Here is a 19,209-nt window from a genome sequence, read left to right on the forward strand (position 1 = left end):
CGGGGAACTTCTTGTCTGTGGCTCAGCTGCCGGCCTGCACCACAGTCACAGCAATGCAGGATCCAAGCCGCGTGGGTGACCTGCTGCAGGGCTCAAGGCAATGCCGGATCTTAACTCACTCAACAAGGCCAGGGACCAAACCCGCATCCTCATGGATACCAGTCAGGTTTGTAACCCGCCGAGCCACAATGGGAACTCCCGTTTGTGGATTTTCTGTGGCCACGCAAACAACTAGAAAGTCGTGGCGGCTTTTGTGGTGCCACACAGGAAGCAATTCAATGCTGATGGAGCACTTGCCCAGGTCATAGTGAGTTTAAAAAAAAAACCAAGTCACGCCTCCATCCTCCTGTTTATTTTTGCTTTATAGTTTTAGCTTCCCACGGGGACATGAAGCAGAGGTCCTGCATCTGTGCTGAAGATGAATTTTTGAGCCTTCCGTATTCGAGGAGGGAGTTCTGGCAGAAGGATGTTGCTAGCGGGGCAGCTTCCAGGCCACGTGCTCAGGCTGCCACCCGTGAAGTGGGGCTGGCCACACACATTCACCTCTTCTCAGCCAGTGTGTGAGCCCAAGTGCATCTGCTGAATAAGCCACCGGCCAACACGATGGAGGCTCTCAACCCTCAAAACCATCTTGAGGCCACCTCCCCATCAGATATGTGATGGGGCGCCCCAGGGGCTGCCTGGCCCAACCCCCTTCCTCTAACAGGAGCGTCCTGTGTCCTGTCCATCCACCTGGGCCTGTCCTCAGAGCCCCCAGCATCTCTGGACCCAGTGGACCCCAACTGGGAGGGGAGACCCTGTCCACAGATGGAGGGTCTTGTGCGAATCTGGGGCAGGGTCTTATACCTGTTCTCACCCACTGGGAGCCTGAACCCTCTCTCTGGGGTCCCATGAAATCTGGGCTCCCTGAGGCCCTCCCTTCCCCCAGGCCCCACCTTATCCTTCCCTCCCGGGCCTGCAGGATAAGCTCCAGCAGAGGCTGTCTGGCCCTGCTCCCCCCAGTCCTTGGGTGGGGCTTCTGGGGCTGGGGGTGGGGAGGAGCTGGGCAGTGGGAGGGGGTACCAGGAGAGGAGGGGACCAGAGGCCATAACCGACCCCCACAGCCCGCCCTCACATATTGTAGATGGGGAGGAATTGGAGGGGTGGACCTGGGAGGAGGTGGGTGGCCAGGCACAGGGACCAGGCTGAGAGGACGCTGAGGGAGCCCTGGGGGACTTGAGGGCACGTGGGGGCAACCATGCCTGGCAAACGACCGAGCAGGATCCTCCCCACCCACCAGGGTGCCAGCAGTCTGGGAGCCCTGGAGCCTCTCAGATGTTAGGAAGGGGTCCCCAAGGGGTCTTCTTGGAAGCTGGGCTCCAAGACGTGACTTCCTGCTTGTGGACAAGAAGCCTGAACTTGTATTTCCCTTGGCGTGATGGGTTCGTCTCTCTGGCCCTGCAAAGGGGGAGACTCTTCCGCCTGCTGGGCTGTCCTGTTAATTACACCCCTGCCGCTACCACAGGACAGGGCAAAGCCTGGCCGCCGTGACCTTGTGGACACACAGCGCATTTGCTGAATAAGCCACCAGCCAACACGATGGAGGAGTCCACCTGCCTCCCTCATGGCCACTGTTCACAGGGCTTTGCTGAACAATCAGAAAGGCTGGTTTACAAACACACATGCAGAATTTTTAGGGTCTCGAGGCTCAGTCATCCTGTAAGGGAATCGCTCTTCAGATGCCCTAACAGTTGACAGGAGCCCTCAGAGTCCCACCAGGAAGGCCGAATCCCACTCGGAGTCCCACGAGCCCCCTGCCAGGTGAAGGGGTACAGGGAGGGAGGCCCCCACACAGCGCCTGCTTCTCCTGGAGGCTATAACGCGCAGTCCAGCCCAGGCCCTTGCGTGTCTTTCACTCGGGGAAGAGCTTCCGGAACCTGCCGTATGCCGAGTGGCTTATGATGACCTTGACGTCGGCCGCTCCAGCCTCGGGCATCACATCCACCGCCTGCACCGTGGCCTCCTTATGCAGCCAGCTGGGAGGAAGACACGTGTAATGAGAACAGGTACCCCCAAAGGAGCCCCGAGCCAGGGCTGAGCCGACAGCTCGGATGTGGACAAGGCGCGTGGATGAGCGTGGCCACCGGCTCACACGTGGCGGTTAAACGGGATTGGCCGCGTCGCCGCTCCCCCGCCACCCCCTCGCCCCAGCCCCTCCCCCGCGCCCCCCACGCACCTCAGCTGCGCCCCCGCCAGCCGCACGCGGAGGGTGAGGACCCGCCTCCCCGTGGCTGTCAGCACCGCATCCTCCAGCCTGGCTTTCAGCTCCTCCAGCCCGAGCCCCAGGAGGGCGGACACGGCCACAGCGTGCGGTCCCATGGGTTTGTACCTGGGGATGGGGGTGGGGGGCAGGGGCAGACCCGGCTCAGAGGGGGACCCGGGCCTGGGTCCACAGTCCCCCACCCGGTGAGGACCTGGCCCCGCCAGGAGGTAAAAGGGGGCAATGTGAAGAGACGCGCGTTCCCGGCCGGGGTGCGGGGTGAAGGGGTCGAACACGCCAGCCCCGAACGCGTGCTCCGCTGGGGCGGACCCTGGGTTACGGCTCTGACCGGCAGCGGGTGCGGGGGGACACGCCCGGGAGCAGGAAGGGGCTCTCGGGCCCTGGCGACGTGGGGCAGCAGGCGGCGGGGCGCTCACCCGGGCACCAGGTCCACTTTGTTGTGAACCTCCAGGACGTTGTCCAGGAGCACGGCCGGCAGGCGCAGGCCCCGCAGGGCGGACAGGACGCTGTCCTTCTGCAGCTCCGTCTCGGGGTGGCTCACGTCTCGCACATGGACGATCAGATCCTGGGACCAGGTGGTCGGGCGGTCAGGGGGCTTGGGGTCGGCGACGCCCGCCCCCACCCAGGAGGGCCCGCCAGGTGGGGGACCGGGCTCTTAGGGCACCGCTCAACCGGATGGGGTGGAGCCGGCGTGGGGCCGGTGCGGGGTGTGTGGCTGAGACCGCAGAGCTGGCCTGCAGGGGACTGAGGCCCTGCCCCGTTGCTGGGGATCCGCCCTGGGCAGGCCGCTCCCGGTGCACCTGGACCGAGGGGCCCTCAAGCCCACCCCACCTCCTGCCCCACGGGTACCGGCTGCACCTGGGCGCAGCCAGTTACCAGCACCCAGCCCCCCGACAGGGGCTTCGGTCAGCGCTCTGGGCTGTTGCATGTTTCTGTGAAACCTTCAGGTTCCCGTTTTAAAGAAGGTGTTTCTCCTTATCTTGTGCTTTATGTGTAGTTCTTATGCAACATTTGGAAAATACAGAAAAGGAGGAAATAACAGCCCAGGGCAATTCTGCCTGGAAAGAAGGTGGCCTGTAAGATGTGGGGGACTCACTTCCGGGTTCTTTTTTGAGAGGAACCTAACTTTTCCTTAACGTTTCATTTCAGAAGTTGTAGGATTTCAGAACGGAGCAAGGACCTAAGCCTGTGCTTGGGCTACTGTGGCCTCTAAGGTGCTGGAGCGTCAGGGACACCCGAGTCCCTGTCTGCTGACGAAACCCCAGATTCTGTAGGGGTCACTGTCTCTCCTTCATGCCTCTGTCCAGGGCCCCCAACATCCCAAAAGGGAACTCCTTTTGGTTGGCATTTACTTTAGAAAAGAGCAGACGTCTGCTCCCTGGAGTGGTTGAGGAGGACTCAGCCCGTGTGATGGCACCTGTGAGGGGACCGGGACCCCATGGACTGTGTTGACTGGACCAGGCCCTCCCACCGTGTGGTGTGGCGATGAGAGGACCCCCCCCCCATCCCGTGTGGTGTGGTGATGAGGGCGCCAGGCCCCTGCTGGCTGGTATTTGAAATGACTGGGCCCTGGCCCCACCCTGCTCACCGAATGGGCCACGTCCTCCAGAGTGGCCGAGAAGGACTCGATCAGGCTGTGGGGCAGCTGGGACAGGAAGCCGATGGTGTCCATGTAGATGACAGCCATGCGGGAGGGCAGCGACCCCGCGTGGGCCGTGACGTCCAGTGTGGCAAAGAGCTGATCCCGGGGCTGGACGGCGGCGTCCCCCGTCAGGGCCTTGATCAGCGTGGTTTTTCCTGCAAGTGGGTCACAAGAGGAGGGTGCCCATGTCCCCACCATCCACTGTGACCTTGCAGCGACGGGATCGCTGACCACAGGCCGCTGGAGGCTGGGCCAGGGGGAGGGTCTTTGAGCCCAGCGGGCTCTGCAGGACCCTGGCGATGCCATGCTCAGGCGCATGAGGACACAGCTGCCGCTGTCTAGGCTTCCAGGAGAGAGGGACCAGAGCCAGGGGCACAGGCACCTGTGTAGGCGAGGGTGGTGGTGTAGACAGTAGGGACGTGTGTATGAGGTGGGCACAGACAGAGGGAAGGTATGGTGTGTGAGTGTGGCGTGGGTGTCTGTGTAGACAGGGGGTGCTGGGGTCGGGTGGGTGCAGAGTGTGTGTGTGACATGGGGCAGGTGTCTGTGTAGACAGGGGATCCGTGTGAGGTGGGGTGGATGTCTGTGTAGACAGGGGGAGGGTGTAGACAGACACGACTGTGTTCTGAGGTGGCCCCTCCACGGCCTTTCCTGGCAAGGTGGACGCTCTCCCCAGCTGACCCCAAGTTCAGGGTCACAGCCATCCGGTCGAGGATGACCCACTGGTGAGCTCTGGGTACCAAGCCCTGCCCCAAGTCCACGGAAGGTGCTGACTGTCCCTGCCCTGGAGGGACCAGGTAGGTCAGCTCAGCCTAGACGCTCTCGGCTCAGCCGGCGACCCCGAATCCCCAGCAGCGGGTGTCGGGACCCGCAGGCCGCTCCCTGGGAATCTCAGAAACAGAGAGGCGGCCCCCACACCCTCTCCCACCCTCTGAGCGACTCCGCCAGAAGGTGCTGGGTTTCCTGGCACGTGCGAGGTCATACCCTGGTGCTTCCCACTGAGGGACCAGGTGCTTCCTACTGCGTTCAGGGCCCTGTGACTTCAGGGCTTTGGGACCCTAAAGGACACCTGAGCTCTGTCACGTGCCCACAGCTTTCTCAATATGCTCCTAAAGACGGACCTTAAAACACACTGTTAAGTTTTACTTTGTAAAATCAGAATTTTTGGATTCCTTTAAGATGAAGTCTCTTTTGCACATGGACTTGAAAACGAAAAACATCCAATTCCCTCTTTCTCAGCATTTGGAGGGCATCCGCTAAGAGGGGCGTCAGCCCCCACCGCCCCCCCCCCGCCCTGCCCTCAGCAGACAGGCTGGGCTCCAGCCGTGGCCCCTGCGACGGCCGGAGACAGGCACACACCCAGTCTTTCCCACTATCCAGGAGCCTTCAGCGAAACCTGGGTGTCGTTGGCTCTGCAGGTGGATTCCCCTAAAATACCTGGGGGCCCCACCGCTCACCACAGTTTGTGTATCCGACCACAGAGATCACGGGGAACTCCCGCCGCCTCCGCTGCCTCCCCAGGAGCAGCCTCTTCCCCCGCAGCCTCTCCAGCGCGCGCCGAATCCTCACCTCCTTGTCCTTGAGGAGACGCTGCTGCACCTGCAAGGAAGACTCCCCTGCAAACATCCAAGACGGCAAGTCAGTGAGCAGACACGGGAGCAAAGAGGCCCGAGCCCCAGCAGGCTTCCCCCTCGAACCCACCCCACGCCACAGAGGGGGATATGGACCGGCTGGCTCTGGGGGTGGGAAGCCTACTCGCACAGCAGCCACAGCCTGACACCTGTTCCAAGACAGCTCTGCCTGGCGGCCGGCAGCCTTACTACACACTGCCCTTGACCCCTGACCTCAGATGCCTGGTCTCCAAGGCTACCAGGGGATGAAGGTATGTGGTTTTAAGGCGCTGGTTCGCATTCCTTTCTTACTGCCACCCTAGGAAGCACCCTAATGCCCTGCTTTGTCAGAACATGACCACAGATGAGGCCCATGGGCAGCCCTGGCCCCGTTAGGGCCTTTCTGGGACACTGCGCCCTTTTTAGGGGCAGCCATGACAACCCCGTTCCAAGTGCCCGCTGAGGAGACCTCCATCGCATTACCTGACCCCATGATGTAGCGAGAGCCCCCTCCTCGTCCGTCCAGGTGGCCAATATCACTTTTCAGGTGGGACCTGGCGTGGATAAGGGTGGGCTCAGTAGATGTGCACATGCGCTTCCAGCATCAGACACGGGGCAGAGGATGCAGCCCGGGGTGGGGGAGGTGTGTCTGGACAGAGAGAACAGGCTCACTGGGGGCCTTCCTCCTGCGGAAGCCTCCACTGTTAGGGGATCCAGGGTGCGGAGCTGGGCGACATTCCTCGTGGAGGACCCACCCCAGCAGACTGCTGCTCGGCCCCGCCCACCACAAGCTCGGGGTCCACATGCCGCCCTCACATCTGGCAAGAGTCTAGATATATGAAAACAAGGGGTCCTTCCGCCAGAGCGGCGCTCTGCAGGCACCTGAGCAGCGGGAGCTCGGCCAGCGCCACCTGCAGCCGTGCCTCCTTGGTGCGCGCATTGCAGCGGAAGATGTGCAGAACCACGGTGAATCGGTCGAACACCTGCACGCCCCAGGTGGCTTCCAGTTCTTTCTAGAAGAGGAAGGCGTGACGGCTGTGTCCTCACAGCAGGGGGCTGACCGGGTGGGGGAGGGGAGCCAGCGTCCACCCCCCCTACCTTGGTGGGCGTGGCCATCCTCTCCACGTTCAGGAAGACAGCGGAGACTTCCCGGGACCCCCTGATTTTCTCTAAGGAAAGAGGACGCCCATCAGACTCGTGATGTCTGTCCGGGGATGGACCTGCACTTTATTTGGCAGTGTTCCCCGGGCATGACTCTCTGGGTGCCGTATTTGGCGAGTGCGGGTTGGGTCCATGGGGAGGCCCGCGTCCACCTTCAGGGGCACAGGTCTCACGCATGGGGATCCCGTGAGCCTGAGCACCTTTTAAACTCGGGGTAAAACCCGGGCGCTAAGCACCCTCCCCCGCGCGTCTCCTGCTCTGAGCTGTGAGCCAGGCAGCGGTGTGGGGCGCAGTCCCTGGGCCCTGAGAGCGGGTGGTGGGCTGGGCTGCACAGCTGACACGCGCCCAATTCTCTCAAGATCCTGACTCTCGGGGCCTCTCCTGAATTCTGACGCAGACCTGGTGGCCTTCTATGTCTGGCTCAAGTTGCCATGAGGCCCAGAGGGACAGCCATGCTTGCTCTGTTTCCAGGAGGGGGCGGGAACACGTGCGCTGGACCCACCCGTCAGGTGCTCCAGGGTCCCTTTGCCGAAGATGAGCCTCCTGTCTGGGGTCTTGGTGGGTACCACTGCCGTGTCCACCACTGACCAGCCATCCAGCGTGCGCACCAGTGCCTGGGCCTCTGCCACCTGCCACTCAGCTGTGGGGAGAGACAGGCCAGTGTGAGGTCAATTTCTGGCCAAGTCAGCCCAGGCCTTGTCCTGTCCTGCCAGGTGCCCCTGGCCACATGCCCAAGGCTGGAATGGTGCTGCCTACACAATGGTGCCAGGAAAGCACCTGAATCAGCATTTGTTGTAAACGCAGCTCCATCCTTCTGGGCAGACTGTCGGCGGGCAGGCAGGGCAGGGTGCCCATGAGTCCTCTGAGCCCTGATGGGGGTGGACAGGGTGGCTGCAGGTCTCGAGGGACCTGAGGGCTGGTGGATGGCTCTGCGAGGACCCTGGTTTGTTCCCTGGTTCTGAGTGGCTTTTTTTTTTGGCTGTGTCCCCAGTATATGGAAGTTCGGGAGCTGCTACAGTGACAATGCCAGATCTTTAACCCCTGCCACATGGGAACTCCCTGGTTACACATGGAATAAGTGCCATGAGCCCTGCCTTTGCACAGAAGCTCAGAGAAACAGCCGGTTCATGGCGCCTCCTGCTTCATGGTCCTCACTCCTGGGACCCTTGGTGCTGCTGTCTCTGGGGTCACCCGACCCTCTTCAAGGCACAGTGAGGACACAGGTAAGAAGAGGCTGTTGAGACAAGGCTGATGGGGGCCAAGGCCACAGAGCAGAGTCCTCTGTGCTCTGGGCCATGGGAGGAGGGGGTCACCCATCCTCAGGGCAGTGTCCTCACCCTTGGAGCTATGTGAGGCGGGGTCCCCACCCCTGGGCCATGAGAACCAGTCTTCTCGGACGCCTCCCCAGGGACCCGCGGCCACACCTCACCTCCACCTGCTTGCGCGGGGTCTGGCCCATCAGCAAACACTCAGGCGACCCCAGGGGCTGCGTGCCGGCCCCATCGTGAATCCCTACTGCTGTCCCTGCCTCTTCTGGTCGCTCCCATGGCTGCCTGCCTGGGGGTCTGGTCAAAACAACACAGGGGATCCCACCACCTGCCCCTAGGTATCCATCAGTGGGAATGAAAACAGAGAAGCATGTGTGGAGACCCCAGTCCAGGGGCACAGGCTCCATGAGAGACTGAGTCCTGAGCCTAGGACCACAGAAGGTGCCCAGGCCTTGGCTCCATGTCACTAAAGCCTGCTCAACATATGGAAAAATGCTCCATGTTACGTGTCATCGGCGAAATGCAAACTAAAACAGCCATGAGACATCACTACACAACTCGGAGAATGGCTGGCATCCAGAACCCTGGCCACGCCAGGTGCTGATGAGGGTGTGAAGCAACAGGAACTCCCGTTTGGGGCTGCTGAGGACTAGAGAAGGGTGCCGCCACTTTGTAAGATGGTTTGGCCATTTCTGAAAAGACTAAATAAACTCTTACCATGTGATCCAGCAATCACGCTCCCTGGTATGTACCCAAAGGAGATGAAAGCTTATGTCCACACAGAAACCTGCACACAGATGCTTATAGCGGTTTCACTCCTAATTGCCAAAACGAAAGCAGCCAGATGTCCTTCAGTAGGTGACTGGATAAACTGTGGTCCATCCAGACAGTAGAATGTTATTGCAGCACCGAAAAAAAATGAGCCATCGCACGGTGAAAAGTCATGGAGGAACCTGAAATGCGTGTTTCTATGTGAAAGAAGCCAGCGAGAAAAGGCAGCAGACTCTGGGATTCCAGCTCTGTTCCTTCCGGAAAATACACAACTGTGGATACAGTTGTGGGGGTGGGGGGGGGAACGGGCAGAGCCCAGAGGGTGTTTAGGGAAGAGAAAATACCATGTGTGACACTATAATGATGGATCCATGATGTACACTTGTCCAAACCCACAGCAAGAGTGAGCCCCGAGATAGACGGTGGCCTCTGAGTGATGGTGACATGTCCCCATAGGGTCATCAACTGTAACAAATGCACCATCGGGTGAGGGTGTTGATGGGAGGAGGCGGTAAATGTGAGTGCGTTTAAGAGGCATCTCTGTACCTGCCTCTCAGTTTTGCTGTGAAACTCAAACTGCTCTTTAAAAAAAAAGTCTAAGAAAAATTTTTAAAAGGCCGACACAGGCTACAGCATAAACAAGCCTGGAAAACATGCTCCTTGGACAGTAAAGACCACGTATCATCTATTCCACTTACGTGAAATGTCCAGGACAGGACCATCCACAGGGACAGAAAGCCCCTGGTTTCCAGGGGCCGGGGGATGGATGGGGGTGAGATGGGGGAGGCCTGCTGTTAAGGCTACAGGGTTGTTAAGGGTACACAGTCTAGACAGAGGTCGTGGCTGCACAGCACTGTGAATGGACGACATGCCACTGAATTGCATCCTAGGTGGTTCATCGTATGCTCAATAAAGTGCTAACAAAAGAGGGGGAGGAAAGGATTAAGGTGACCGACCCCTCCCCCACCGTGGGTCCCTGCTCTGCTTAAACCCAGAGTCCCTGTGCTGACCCGAGGCCATGCATGGCCTGCACCACTGGAGAGACGTGGTTTTAAAAGCCCCCAAAAGCCTACAGGCAGTGGTCCCAGGAGGCCCCAGGACATGCTCCTTCGGGAGCCCTCTCTGGACACTTGTCCCTATTTTTCTGTGGGGTCCCTCTTCCCAGGCCATCCAGACCCACTCTAAAGAGATGGCCCCCTCCCCACCTGCGTCTGTCTTCCTACTCGGTTCTGAACACAGCACTCAGGCCAGGTGGCAGGCTCCTGCTCCGTGTGTCTGCTGTCCCTACCCCGCAGCCCGACTGGGGTGGGGACAATGGGGTTCCTGATGGATGAGGGCGCTGGATGCCGGTCCCAGGCGGACAGCCGCGCAGGGGCTCAGCGGGGTTCATGGTTTCTGCTACAAAGAGCGGGTGAACACCTTTGTACACAATCTTGGGCTTAGTATTCAGTCACACAGAGTGAAACGCGGCTGATAAAAGCCTCAAAACTCTGGGACACAAGGGACCCTGTGCACACGGGTGTCACTGGCTGGATGCTTTTCCTTTCGGGACAGCGGAGGATGCGGAAGAAGCAGGGAAAAGCGATAACCCAGGGCGCGGCTGAAAGGGGAGGGGGCCCAGGACCCGCAGGGGGGCAGAGCGCTCAGGTACGGCGACCCCGCCCAGAATTAGGATTTACAGCAGAGCCTCGGCGCCCCGCCCCCACAGGCCAGCCATCGGTGCCCCGCCCCCACGAGCCCCTCCCCCGGCCGCCCCGCCCTCTGGGCTTCAGCCCCAGGAGTCCCGCCCCAGAGCCCCGCCCCCGCCGGCCCCAACCTATGAGCGCCAGCCCTCGGAGTCCCTCCCCAGCGCTTCCGCCCTATGGGCTGCAGCCTCCAGCGCCCCGCCCCCCTGCGTCCCAGCCGGCGGCCGCGCTCCCAGTTACCTCGGGTCCCTTGTGGTTTCCTGGGTCCCCACTTGACCTCAGGGTGAATCAAGAACACGCGCTGGGTCCCCGCCGGTAACAAAGGGTCCCTCCTCAGCAGCTCCTCTTCCTCCTCTTCCTCCTCCGCATCTTCTGGCTCCTCCTCCTCTTCTCCAGCCCGACTTCTCCAGCCATTCGCACCTGGGCTCCACCTTCCACCCTCTCGCCCCTCTGGGCCCCCCGCACCCCCGCGGAAGGCGGCGACCGTGCGCTTGGGGCAGGGCGGCAGCGGCGGCGCGGCCTTTGGAGCCCCGCAGCCGCGAACCACGCGGGAGAGCCGGGCCCCCGGGCGGACGGCGGCCCGTAGGGCCCACATCCCGTGCGCGCCTGTACGCAACGGGGCGTGGCCTCGGGGGCGTGCTTCCGGGCGGGCTGTCCATTGGCCGCCGGAGTCACGTGTTCTCCGCCGCCTGATTGGTGCGAGTGGCCCGGGCCCGGACACCGCCTCCCCGGACTTGCTCCTTTTTCTCCTGGATGCTGGCGGTTATGCTCCCAGGCCACGTAGCGCTGGAGCGGAGCCCGGCGGGATACCTGGCGGCGCTTCCCCACAGTCACCACCTCCCTGCGCCTCTCTCCGGCCTCCACGCAGCGTAGGAGGTCTGGCCCTGGAGGTCTAGCTCTGTTCATTGGAGCCCCGAACTCTGCCTTGCGGGTCCGAGTGCGGCCTTGGGAGCCCTAAACTGTGCTTTAGGGCCCGAGTGCGTTTCGGGTGTCTCACATCCTACTTTAGGGGTTCAAGGGCGGCCCCGGCGGGTCCTAGACCTTGCCTTCGGGGTCTCAGTACGTCTCGGGGGTCCCAGACCCTGGCTTAGGGGTCCCAGTGCAGCCCTTGGGTTCAAGATCCTGTCTTGGGAGTCCAAGCGCATTTATGAGGATCCCAGACTCTGCCTTGGGGCGTCTGAGTGCAGTCGCGGGGGTTCTGAACTCTGCCTTAGTGCAGTCCGGAGCCCAGGCCCTACCTTAGGGTCCAAGTGCAGCCCTAGGGGGTCCTAGACCTTGCCCTGAGGGTCCTGGACTTTGCCTTGGGGTCTGGAATCTGGCCTGGGGGTATTGTGAACACCGTTTGGGTTTCCAAATCCAGTCCAGCGGTCCAAAGTATATGCTGTATCTCGACTGTGGTCCTGGGGATCCAGGCCTGTGCCTGTGAGTCCTACATTCTGCCTTAGGGCTTCATGTCTGTTGCAGAGGCCCCAAACTTGGCCATGGCTTGTCTTGTCTGGTCCTGAGGGTATAGTCTGTGTTATTAGCTAAGGGTGGGAATGTAGCCAGAGGGGGGGCCGGGACTCTACCCTGGGCGAGGTTTCCGAGTGCAGTCTGGGTGGGTCCCAAACCCTGCCTTGCAGGTCCAAGTCTGTCACTGTTCATCTAAGCCCTGGTTTACGGGGCACAAGCTCCGAGCCCCCTAACCTTATGGGCCCCTAACTTTGTCATGGATGTCAAATGCTATCCTCCCTCAGGGGTCCCAAATACTGTTTGGGACTTCCCAGTAGGAAGGGTGGGGGGGTGTTCTTAAGTCTGCATTGGCACCCTGAGTGCACCCTTGGGGGCAAGAGTCTGGCCAGGGGTCCCCAGCTTTGTGGGATCCAAATCCAGCTGGCAGATGTGGGCCGGGAGATGAAGTGGTAGGAAGACTGCTTCCAAAGTACCCTCTTGGCAAAACTCAAAACCCGTGGTGCAGAGAGAAAACTTGTTTTTTACACAGGAGAACCATTTCTGTTGGTGTTTTTGTTTTCAAATATCTTTTATCAGGGACAAAAGTTTCAAAGCAAAAAACTTCGAGAGCCATTCCTCTAGATGGTCTGGCTTCAGGACAGCATGGAATCGCAGGAGCTCCCCTCCCATAAGAGCTGCCTTTAAATATTTACGCATTTTTGGGGTTCTTTTCTCCAGGGTTTCTACCCCCATGAGCCACATCATCTCCTCAACATTAGTATAGGAGAACAGCTTTTTGTTGTTGTTTTGTTTCTTTGCTTTTTAGGGCCGCATCCAAGGCATAGGGAAGTTTCCAGGGTAGGGGCTGAATCGGAGCTACAGCTGCCCCACAGACACAAAACAGCAACTCAGGATCCGAGCCTCGTCTTCGACCTACACCACAGCTCACGGCAACGCTGTATCCTTAACCCCCTGAGCAAGGCCACGGGTGGAACCTGCATCCTCATGGATACGAGTGGGGTTCATTTCCGCTGCTCGGCAATGGGAACTCCGGAGAGAAGAGTTTTAACTGAGATGTTGCTTCTTAGGTGTCTGCAGAAAGCCATAGCCTTTCAGATGTTTCCAGAGGCGCTGTTTAGGCTTGTCTTTGATCATAGAGCAGGAAGGAGACCCCAGAGGAGTGTGGAGAAGTGTTGTCGGAAACAGGGTACAGACACAATTTCCCTTTGGGAATGGGTGGAACATGGAAGGGGCCTCTGAGGCCAGGACCTGTCGCATACACTGCCTGGCAAGTGTGATGAGGCTGTGCAGCATCACAAGCTTCAATTCAGAGGGAGACGATCAGCCTTCAGGCACACCCGAAGCCTTAGAATCTTCATCTGCAGCTGCCTGTGGCGCCCCTCCCTCCCCGGTGGTTATTCCTAGGGGCCATTTCCCTGTAGGTAGGATGAGAAGCTCAATGAAGACAATGAATCAATGGTGAATTCACAGGTGTATGAGTTCTGGTGGCTGGTCCTTTTGTGGCTGGTCTCTGCCCTCCCCCCGTCACAAACGGCTGGAGACAGCCTTGCGGCCCAAGAGATGTCATGGACGGGGCTCATGATCAAGCCACCAGGTCGTCTGTCCCAGCAAGGGCGCCTCTGCAGGGCTGGCTCTGATGCCTGGGTGGCACCCAGCTCTGCAGAAGGAAGGCGGTCAAGAGCAGGCGGCAGCGTGGTCTGCTCCTGCCACGCCACCTGGCGGGAGATTCGGGTAGGTCACCTCGTTCCTAAGCGCAGCTTTATGGGGCGCCGGGGGCGGACGTTGAAAAAAGACGGGAAACTCCCGAGCGTGTGGCCCAAGCACAGCGCTGGGCTCCTTGTGCAACCAGACCTCTCAGCTCTTCTCTGCACTGTGATCTATCTCCGTGCCATCCCCGCGGCATCACCGGCGCTGTCCCCCGGAGCCAGTCTTCTCCGAGGTTTCAAGGGGTGTGTGTGGGAGGGAACCTCAAGGATTAACAGGCTTGATCATGAGGCAATGCGGTTTTTTTTTACTGCCTTGTTATTGATCACGTGTCGAATGGCTGCTGATAGAGGGTAGATGGTTTCCTTCCAAGGAAGCTGTGAACCTAAAACCCTAAAACCTCGTTGAGATGAAAATCCAGACGTCCCAGAGACCTCTCAGCAGACAGTTGGGGAACATCTACCACTGACTATAAACGAGGAGACGCCGGTGTGGCGACGGCGGTGACGAAGCTGCTGGAGGACCTGGGGAACCAGGTGGGGAGAAGCGGCAGCTGCCAGACGTGCTGGAAGGCATGGCAGGTTTAGGAAGGTGCTCTGGGAGCCAGGCGGCTGTGCCTGGGCTTAGCCTGGAGCCGGCTGTGCAGGGTTCTATTGCATTGATTGGCACATGCTCATGATTTTATTGGTATGTTTTTGACTTTTTAAAGTATAGTTGAGGGAGTTCCCACTGCGGCACGGCAGAAACAAACCTGACTACTATCCGTGAGGTTATGGGTTCGATCCCTGGCCTTGCTCAGTGCATCAGGGTTCTGGTGTTGCTTTGAGCTGTGGTGTAGGTCTCAGATGCTGTTTGGATCCTGCAGTGCTGTGGCTGTGGTGTAGACCTGCAGCTGTAGCTCCGACTCAACCCCTAGGCTGGGAACTTCCATATGCCTCAGGTGCGGCCCTAAAAGTAAGGAAGGAAGGAAGGAAGGAAGGAAGGAAGGAATGAAGGAAGAAAGAAAGAAAGAAAGAAAGAAAGAAATTGACTTACAATGTTGTGCCAATTTCTGCTGTCCAGCAAAGTGACTCAGCCTCTCAAATAGATATATTTACTTCATATTATTTATGTATATATACACATTCTTTGTATTAGTTTCTTTTTTCTTGATTAAGCTGTGTACTTTTTATTTTAAAAATTTTTCAATTTAAAAACATTTTCACTAAAGTATAGTTGATCTGCAATGTTGTACCAATTTCTGCTGTCCAGCAAAGTGATCCAGTCCTACATATACATACATTCCCTTTCTCAGATTCTCTTCCATCCTGGTCTATCCCAGGAGATGGATAGAGTCTCCTGTGCGGTACAGCAGGACCTCATTGCCGATCCATTCTCAGTGTCCTAGTTTGCGTCTACGAACCCCAAATGCCCCGACTATCCCACTCCCTCCCCCTCCACCTTGTCAACCACCAGTCTGTTCTCCACATGTGTGAGACTGTTTCTCTTCTGTAGACAGGTTCATCTGTGCTATAGTTTAGATTCCACATATAAGTGATATCATGTAGTGTTTGTATTTCTCCCTCTGACTTCATTTAGTCTGACCATCTCTGGCCATTCATCTTGCTGCAAATGGCATTATTTCACTCTTTTTCATGGCTGAGTAGTATTCCATGGTGTAGATGAACCACATCTTCCTTATCCATTCCTCTGTCAGTGGATATTTAATTTGCTTTCATGGTCTTGGCTGTTGTGAACAGTGCTGCAGTGAACATAGGCTGCATCACATGCCAGGAATTTTTGTTTTTTTTTTCTCTTTTTGCCTTTTCTAGGGCGGCTCCCGTAGCATATGGAGGTTCCCAGGCTAGGGGTCTAATTGGAGCTGTAGCCACCGGCATGTGCAACAGCCACAGCAACACGGGATCCGAGCTGCGTCTGCAACCTATACCGCAGCTCACGGCAACACCGGATCCTTAACCCACTGAACAAGGGCAGGGATCAAACTTGCAACCTCATGGTTCCTAGTCAGATTCGTTAACCACTGCGCCACGACGGCAACTCCACATGCCAGTAATTCTTAAGAATTAACACATTGAGGAGTTCCCATCGTGGTGCAGTGGTTAACGAATCCGACTAGGAACCATGAGGTTGACGGTTCGGTCCCTGCCCTTGCTCAGTGGGTTAAGGATGTGGCGTTGCCGTGAGCTGTGGTGTAGGTTGCAGACACGGCTCGGATCCAGCGTTGCTGTGGCTCTGGTGTAGGCCGGTGGCTGCAGCTCCGATTCAACCCCTAGCCTGGGAACTTTCATTTGCCACAGGAGCGGCCCAAGAAATAGCAAAAAGATGAAAAAATAAATAAATAAAAGAATTAACACATTGATTTCACTTCTTTGTGAGAAGCAGCAACAAAGCAGACAAAACCCAGCCATGAAAGACTAGCTTGGGTGGGGAGAAGTCTCCTCAGTCATGGGGCATCCAAGAGCCAGGGGAGCTGGCAGGACCCCTCCCCCACCCCCAGAAGAGGTGATGCAGGACTTGGCTAGGGCATCTCAGGCACTGGGGGCACTGCCAGTTTCCTCCCATTGGCTCCTGTTTGTAGCTTTCTTCCTCTGCTGACAAGAACGGGAAGGTGTCTACTGCTGGAGTAAGCCCCTGAAATCCCAGGGCTTGAGATGGCCTGTGTCCTCGGGAAAGACGTCGTGGTGGAGTTGGGGGGGTCGTGTCCTTAGGTGGCGCACAGCTTCAGGGGCTGCATTTAGCACCTTGACTGCAGTGCTTCAGGGGCTGCATTTAGCACCTTGACTGCAGTGTCTCAGACGAAGGTCAGGACAAGATGTGGGGAATTCAGGGCCTGTCTCAAAATGCGGTGGCCCTGAGCATGTGTTGGAAATGCTCCTTAGTAGGGATTTTGTCACGAGGACAACCTGCCATATGGATTTCTTCTCTTGGCTGCTCTTGCAGCATGTGGAAGTTCCAGGGCGAGGGCTTGAATCGGAGCTGCAGCTCCCAGCTGACACCCCAGCCAGAGCCACATGGGATCCGAGCCACATGTGTAACCTATACCACAGCTCATGGCAATGCCGGATCCTGAACCCACTGAGCAAGGCTGGGGATCAGCCCTGCATCCTTGTGGATACTGGTTGGGTTTGTAACCTGCCTGAGGCACAACGGGAACTCCCTCCTGTGTCACATGTTAGATTCCTCGTGTCAGGGATCTCATAGGCTATTTGTCTTTCTCTGACTGACTTCACTTACCATGAGAATCTGTAACTTTGTTCTTTTTTTGTCCAACGTGTTTTGCGTGTTTATATTCCTTCCTCTTCCATATCCATTTGAGAATCCATTTGTTATATCCTCAGAAAGTATGCTGAGATTTTGATTGGGGTGGTGTTGAATTTACAGATCAATTTGGAAGACTGCACATCTTAGCACAGATGTATCTTCCAGCCCGTGAACGTGGTATATCTTGGTGTCTCTCTCTTTTTTATTTTTCTTTTTCATCTTTTTGCTATTTCTTTGGGCCGCTCCCGTGGCATATGGAGGTTCCCAGGCTAGGGGTCCAATCGGACCTGTAGCCACCAGCCTACGCCAGAGCCACAGCAACGCGGGATCCGAGCCGCGTCTGCAACCTACACCACAGCTCACGGCAACGCCGGATCGTTAACCCACTGAGCAAGGGCAGGGACCGAACCCGCAACCTCATGGTTCCTAGTCGGATTCGTTAACCACTGCGCCACGACGGGAACTCCCGCTGTGTCTTTTTTTCCCCAGTTTTTTTATCATGGTATAAGATACATGACATAGAATTTACCGTCATAACTCTCCTTAACTATATACCGTCTCATAATGGGTAACCATCCTCTCGACCCATCTCGGTAACTCATCCTTTTCATCTTGTAAACCTGAAAGTGTTCACCCATCAAATACTAACTGCCCATCCCCTGCCCCCCAGCCCCTGGTACCCAGCCCTCTGCTTTCTGTCTCTGTGATGTGACAGCTCTGAGGACCTGGAGTCACATGTCATGTGCCTCTTTGTGATGGGCTTGTGTCATCAGGGTAACATCGTCCTCAAGGTTCCTCAGGTCAGAGCATCTTGCAGGACGGTCTTTCCTTGGAAGACTGAATGGCCCTCCCTGGCGTGTCCGAATTACAGGCTGCTTATCCGTTCATTGGCTGACGGGCACTGGGGGCTTCCGTGTTTTAGCTGCTGTGAACAGGAGAGTACCGCTGTCTCCTCCAGACCTTGCTGCCCACTCTTTGGGTGTATACACCTGGGAACGAATTGTTGGATCCTATGGTAATTCTTTTTTATTTTTTATTTTTTCCTTTTTCTAGGCTGCATCTGTGGCACATGGAGGTTCCCAGGCTAGGGGTCCATCAGAGCTGAAGCTGCCGGCCTATGCCACAGCCACTGCAACGCCAGATCTGAGCCACGTTGGCGACCTACACCACAGCTCATGGCAATGCTGGTTCCCTAAAACCAGTGAGCGAGGCCAAGGATCGAACCAGCAACCTCATGGTTCTTAGTTGGATTCCTTAACCACTGAGCCACAACGGGAACTCCCGGCTCTGGTTTTCTTGTTCAAAGTAGTTTTAGCTCTTTGGGGTCCCTTGAGATTTCATATGAAGTTTAGGAGGAGTTTTTATATTTCTCCAACAAACAAATTTTTTGTTTTGCTTTTTGGTCTATTTATTTATTTATTTATTTTTTTGTCTTTTTGTCTTTATAGGGCTGCACACACAGGAAATGGAAGTTCCTGGCCTAGGGGTCCAATTGGAGCTGTAGCCACCAGCCTACGCCACAGCCACAGCCATGCCAGATCCCACCTGCATCTGCAACCCACACCACAGCTCACGGCAATGCCGGATCCTTAGCCCACTGAGTGAGGGCAGTGATTGAACCCACAAACTCATGATTCCTAGTCAGATGCATTTCTACTCTGCCGTGAGGGGATCTCCTGTTTTGACTTTGTCGGGCTGCACCTGAGGCAGATGGAGCTTCCCAGGTTAGGGCTTGAATCAGAGCTAAGCTGCCAGCCGAAGCCACAGCCACAGCAACGTGGGATTGGAGCCGCCTCTGTGACCTACACCCCAGCTCCCAGCTGTGCTGGGTCTTTAACCCACTGAGCAAGGCCAAGGATCCAACCTGTGTGTTCATGGACACTAGTCAGATTCGTTTCCAATGAGTCGCAACAGGAACTCCAGACTCTCTGAGATTTGGACAGTGATGGCGTGGAATCCCCAAGTTGCTTTGGGAAGAACTGACAGTTTAACAGCTTCATATTCTTCAGGCCATGAACATGGGCTGTGGGATTTTTCTTTTCTTTTTTGTTTTTGTTTTGGGAGGCGGGGTTGCTCCTGAAACCTATGGAAGTTCCCAGGCTAGGGGTGGAATTGGAACTGCAGCTGCTAGCTTACCCACAGCCAGAGCAACCCTGGATCCTCACCCCACTGAGCGAGGCCGGGGATCGAACCAGCATCCTCATGGGCACTATGTCAGGTTCTTGACCCTTGAGCCCCTACGGGAACTCTGTGTTTATATTTCTGTCTTCTTTCTTTCAGCAGTGTTTTGTAATGTTCTTCGTACAAGTCTTTCACCTCCTTGATGAAGGTACTTCCAAAAGATTTCATTCTTTTTGATGCTGCTTTGTGTGTGTGTGTGTGTGTGTGTGTGTGT

The 19,209-nt window shown here is 57.1% G+C and overlaps 1 protein-coding gene across 1 annotated transcript; it reads right to left on the reverse strand.

The window, feature by feature from the left end:
* Positions 331-14,542, reverse strand: LOC110257936 (putative GTP-binding protein 6). The gene is made up of 10 exons (XM_021080945.1): positions 10,638-14,542; positions 7,176-7,313; positions 6,611-6,681; positions 6,395-6,525; positions 5,996-6,066; positions 5,360-5,518; positions 3,849-4,057; positions 2,677-2,825; positions 2,216-2,368; positions 331-2,015 (listed from the first exon to the last, which is right to left on the reverse strand). Exons 1-10 carry the CDS (start codon positions 10,990-10,992, stop codon positions 1,892-1,894), a joined length of 1,560 nt encoding a protein of 519 aa, XP_020936604.1. The 5' UTR covers positions 10,993-14,542; the 3' UTR covers positions 331-1,891.

Source organism: Sus scrofa, chromosome Y (assembly GCF_000003025.6).
Source record: "Sus scrofa isolate TJ Tabasco breed Duroc chromosome Y, Sscrofa11.1, whole genome shotgun sequence".
NCBI lineage: Eukaryota > Metazoa > Chordata > Mammalia > Artiodactyla > Suidae > Sus > Sus scrofa.

Excerpts from the sequence above, each read along its gene's own strand:
- LOC110257936 (XM_021080945.1), bottom strand. The coding sequence starts at position 10,992 with ATGTGGGCCCTACGGGCCGCCGTCCGCCCGGGGGCCCGGCTCTCCCGC. Across the intron at positions 6,067-6,394 it reads GCCGAGCTCCCGCTGCTCAG|GTCCCACCTGAAAAGTGATA; the intron begins GTGCCTGCAGAG and ends TATCCACGCCAG. Across the intron at positions 2,016-2,215 it reads CTGGCGGGGGCGCAGCTGAG|CTGGCTGCATAAGGAGGCCA; the intron begins GTGCGTGGGGGG and ends TCTTCCTCCCAG.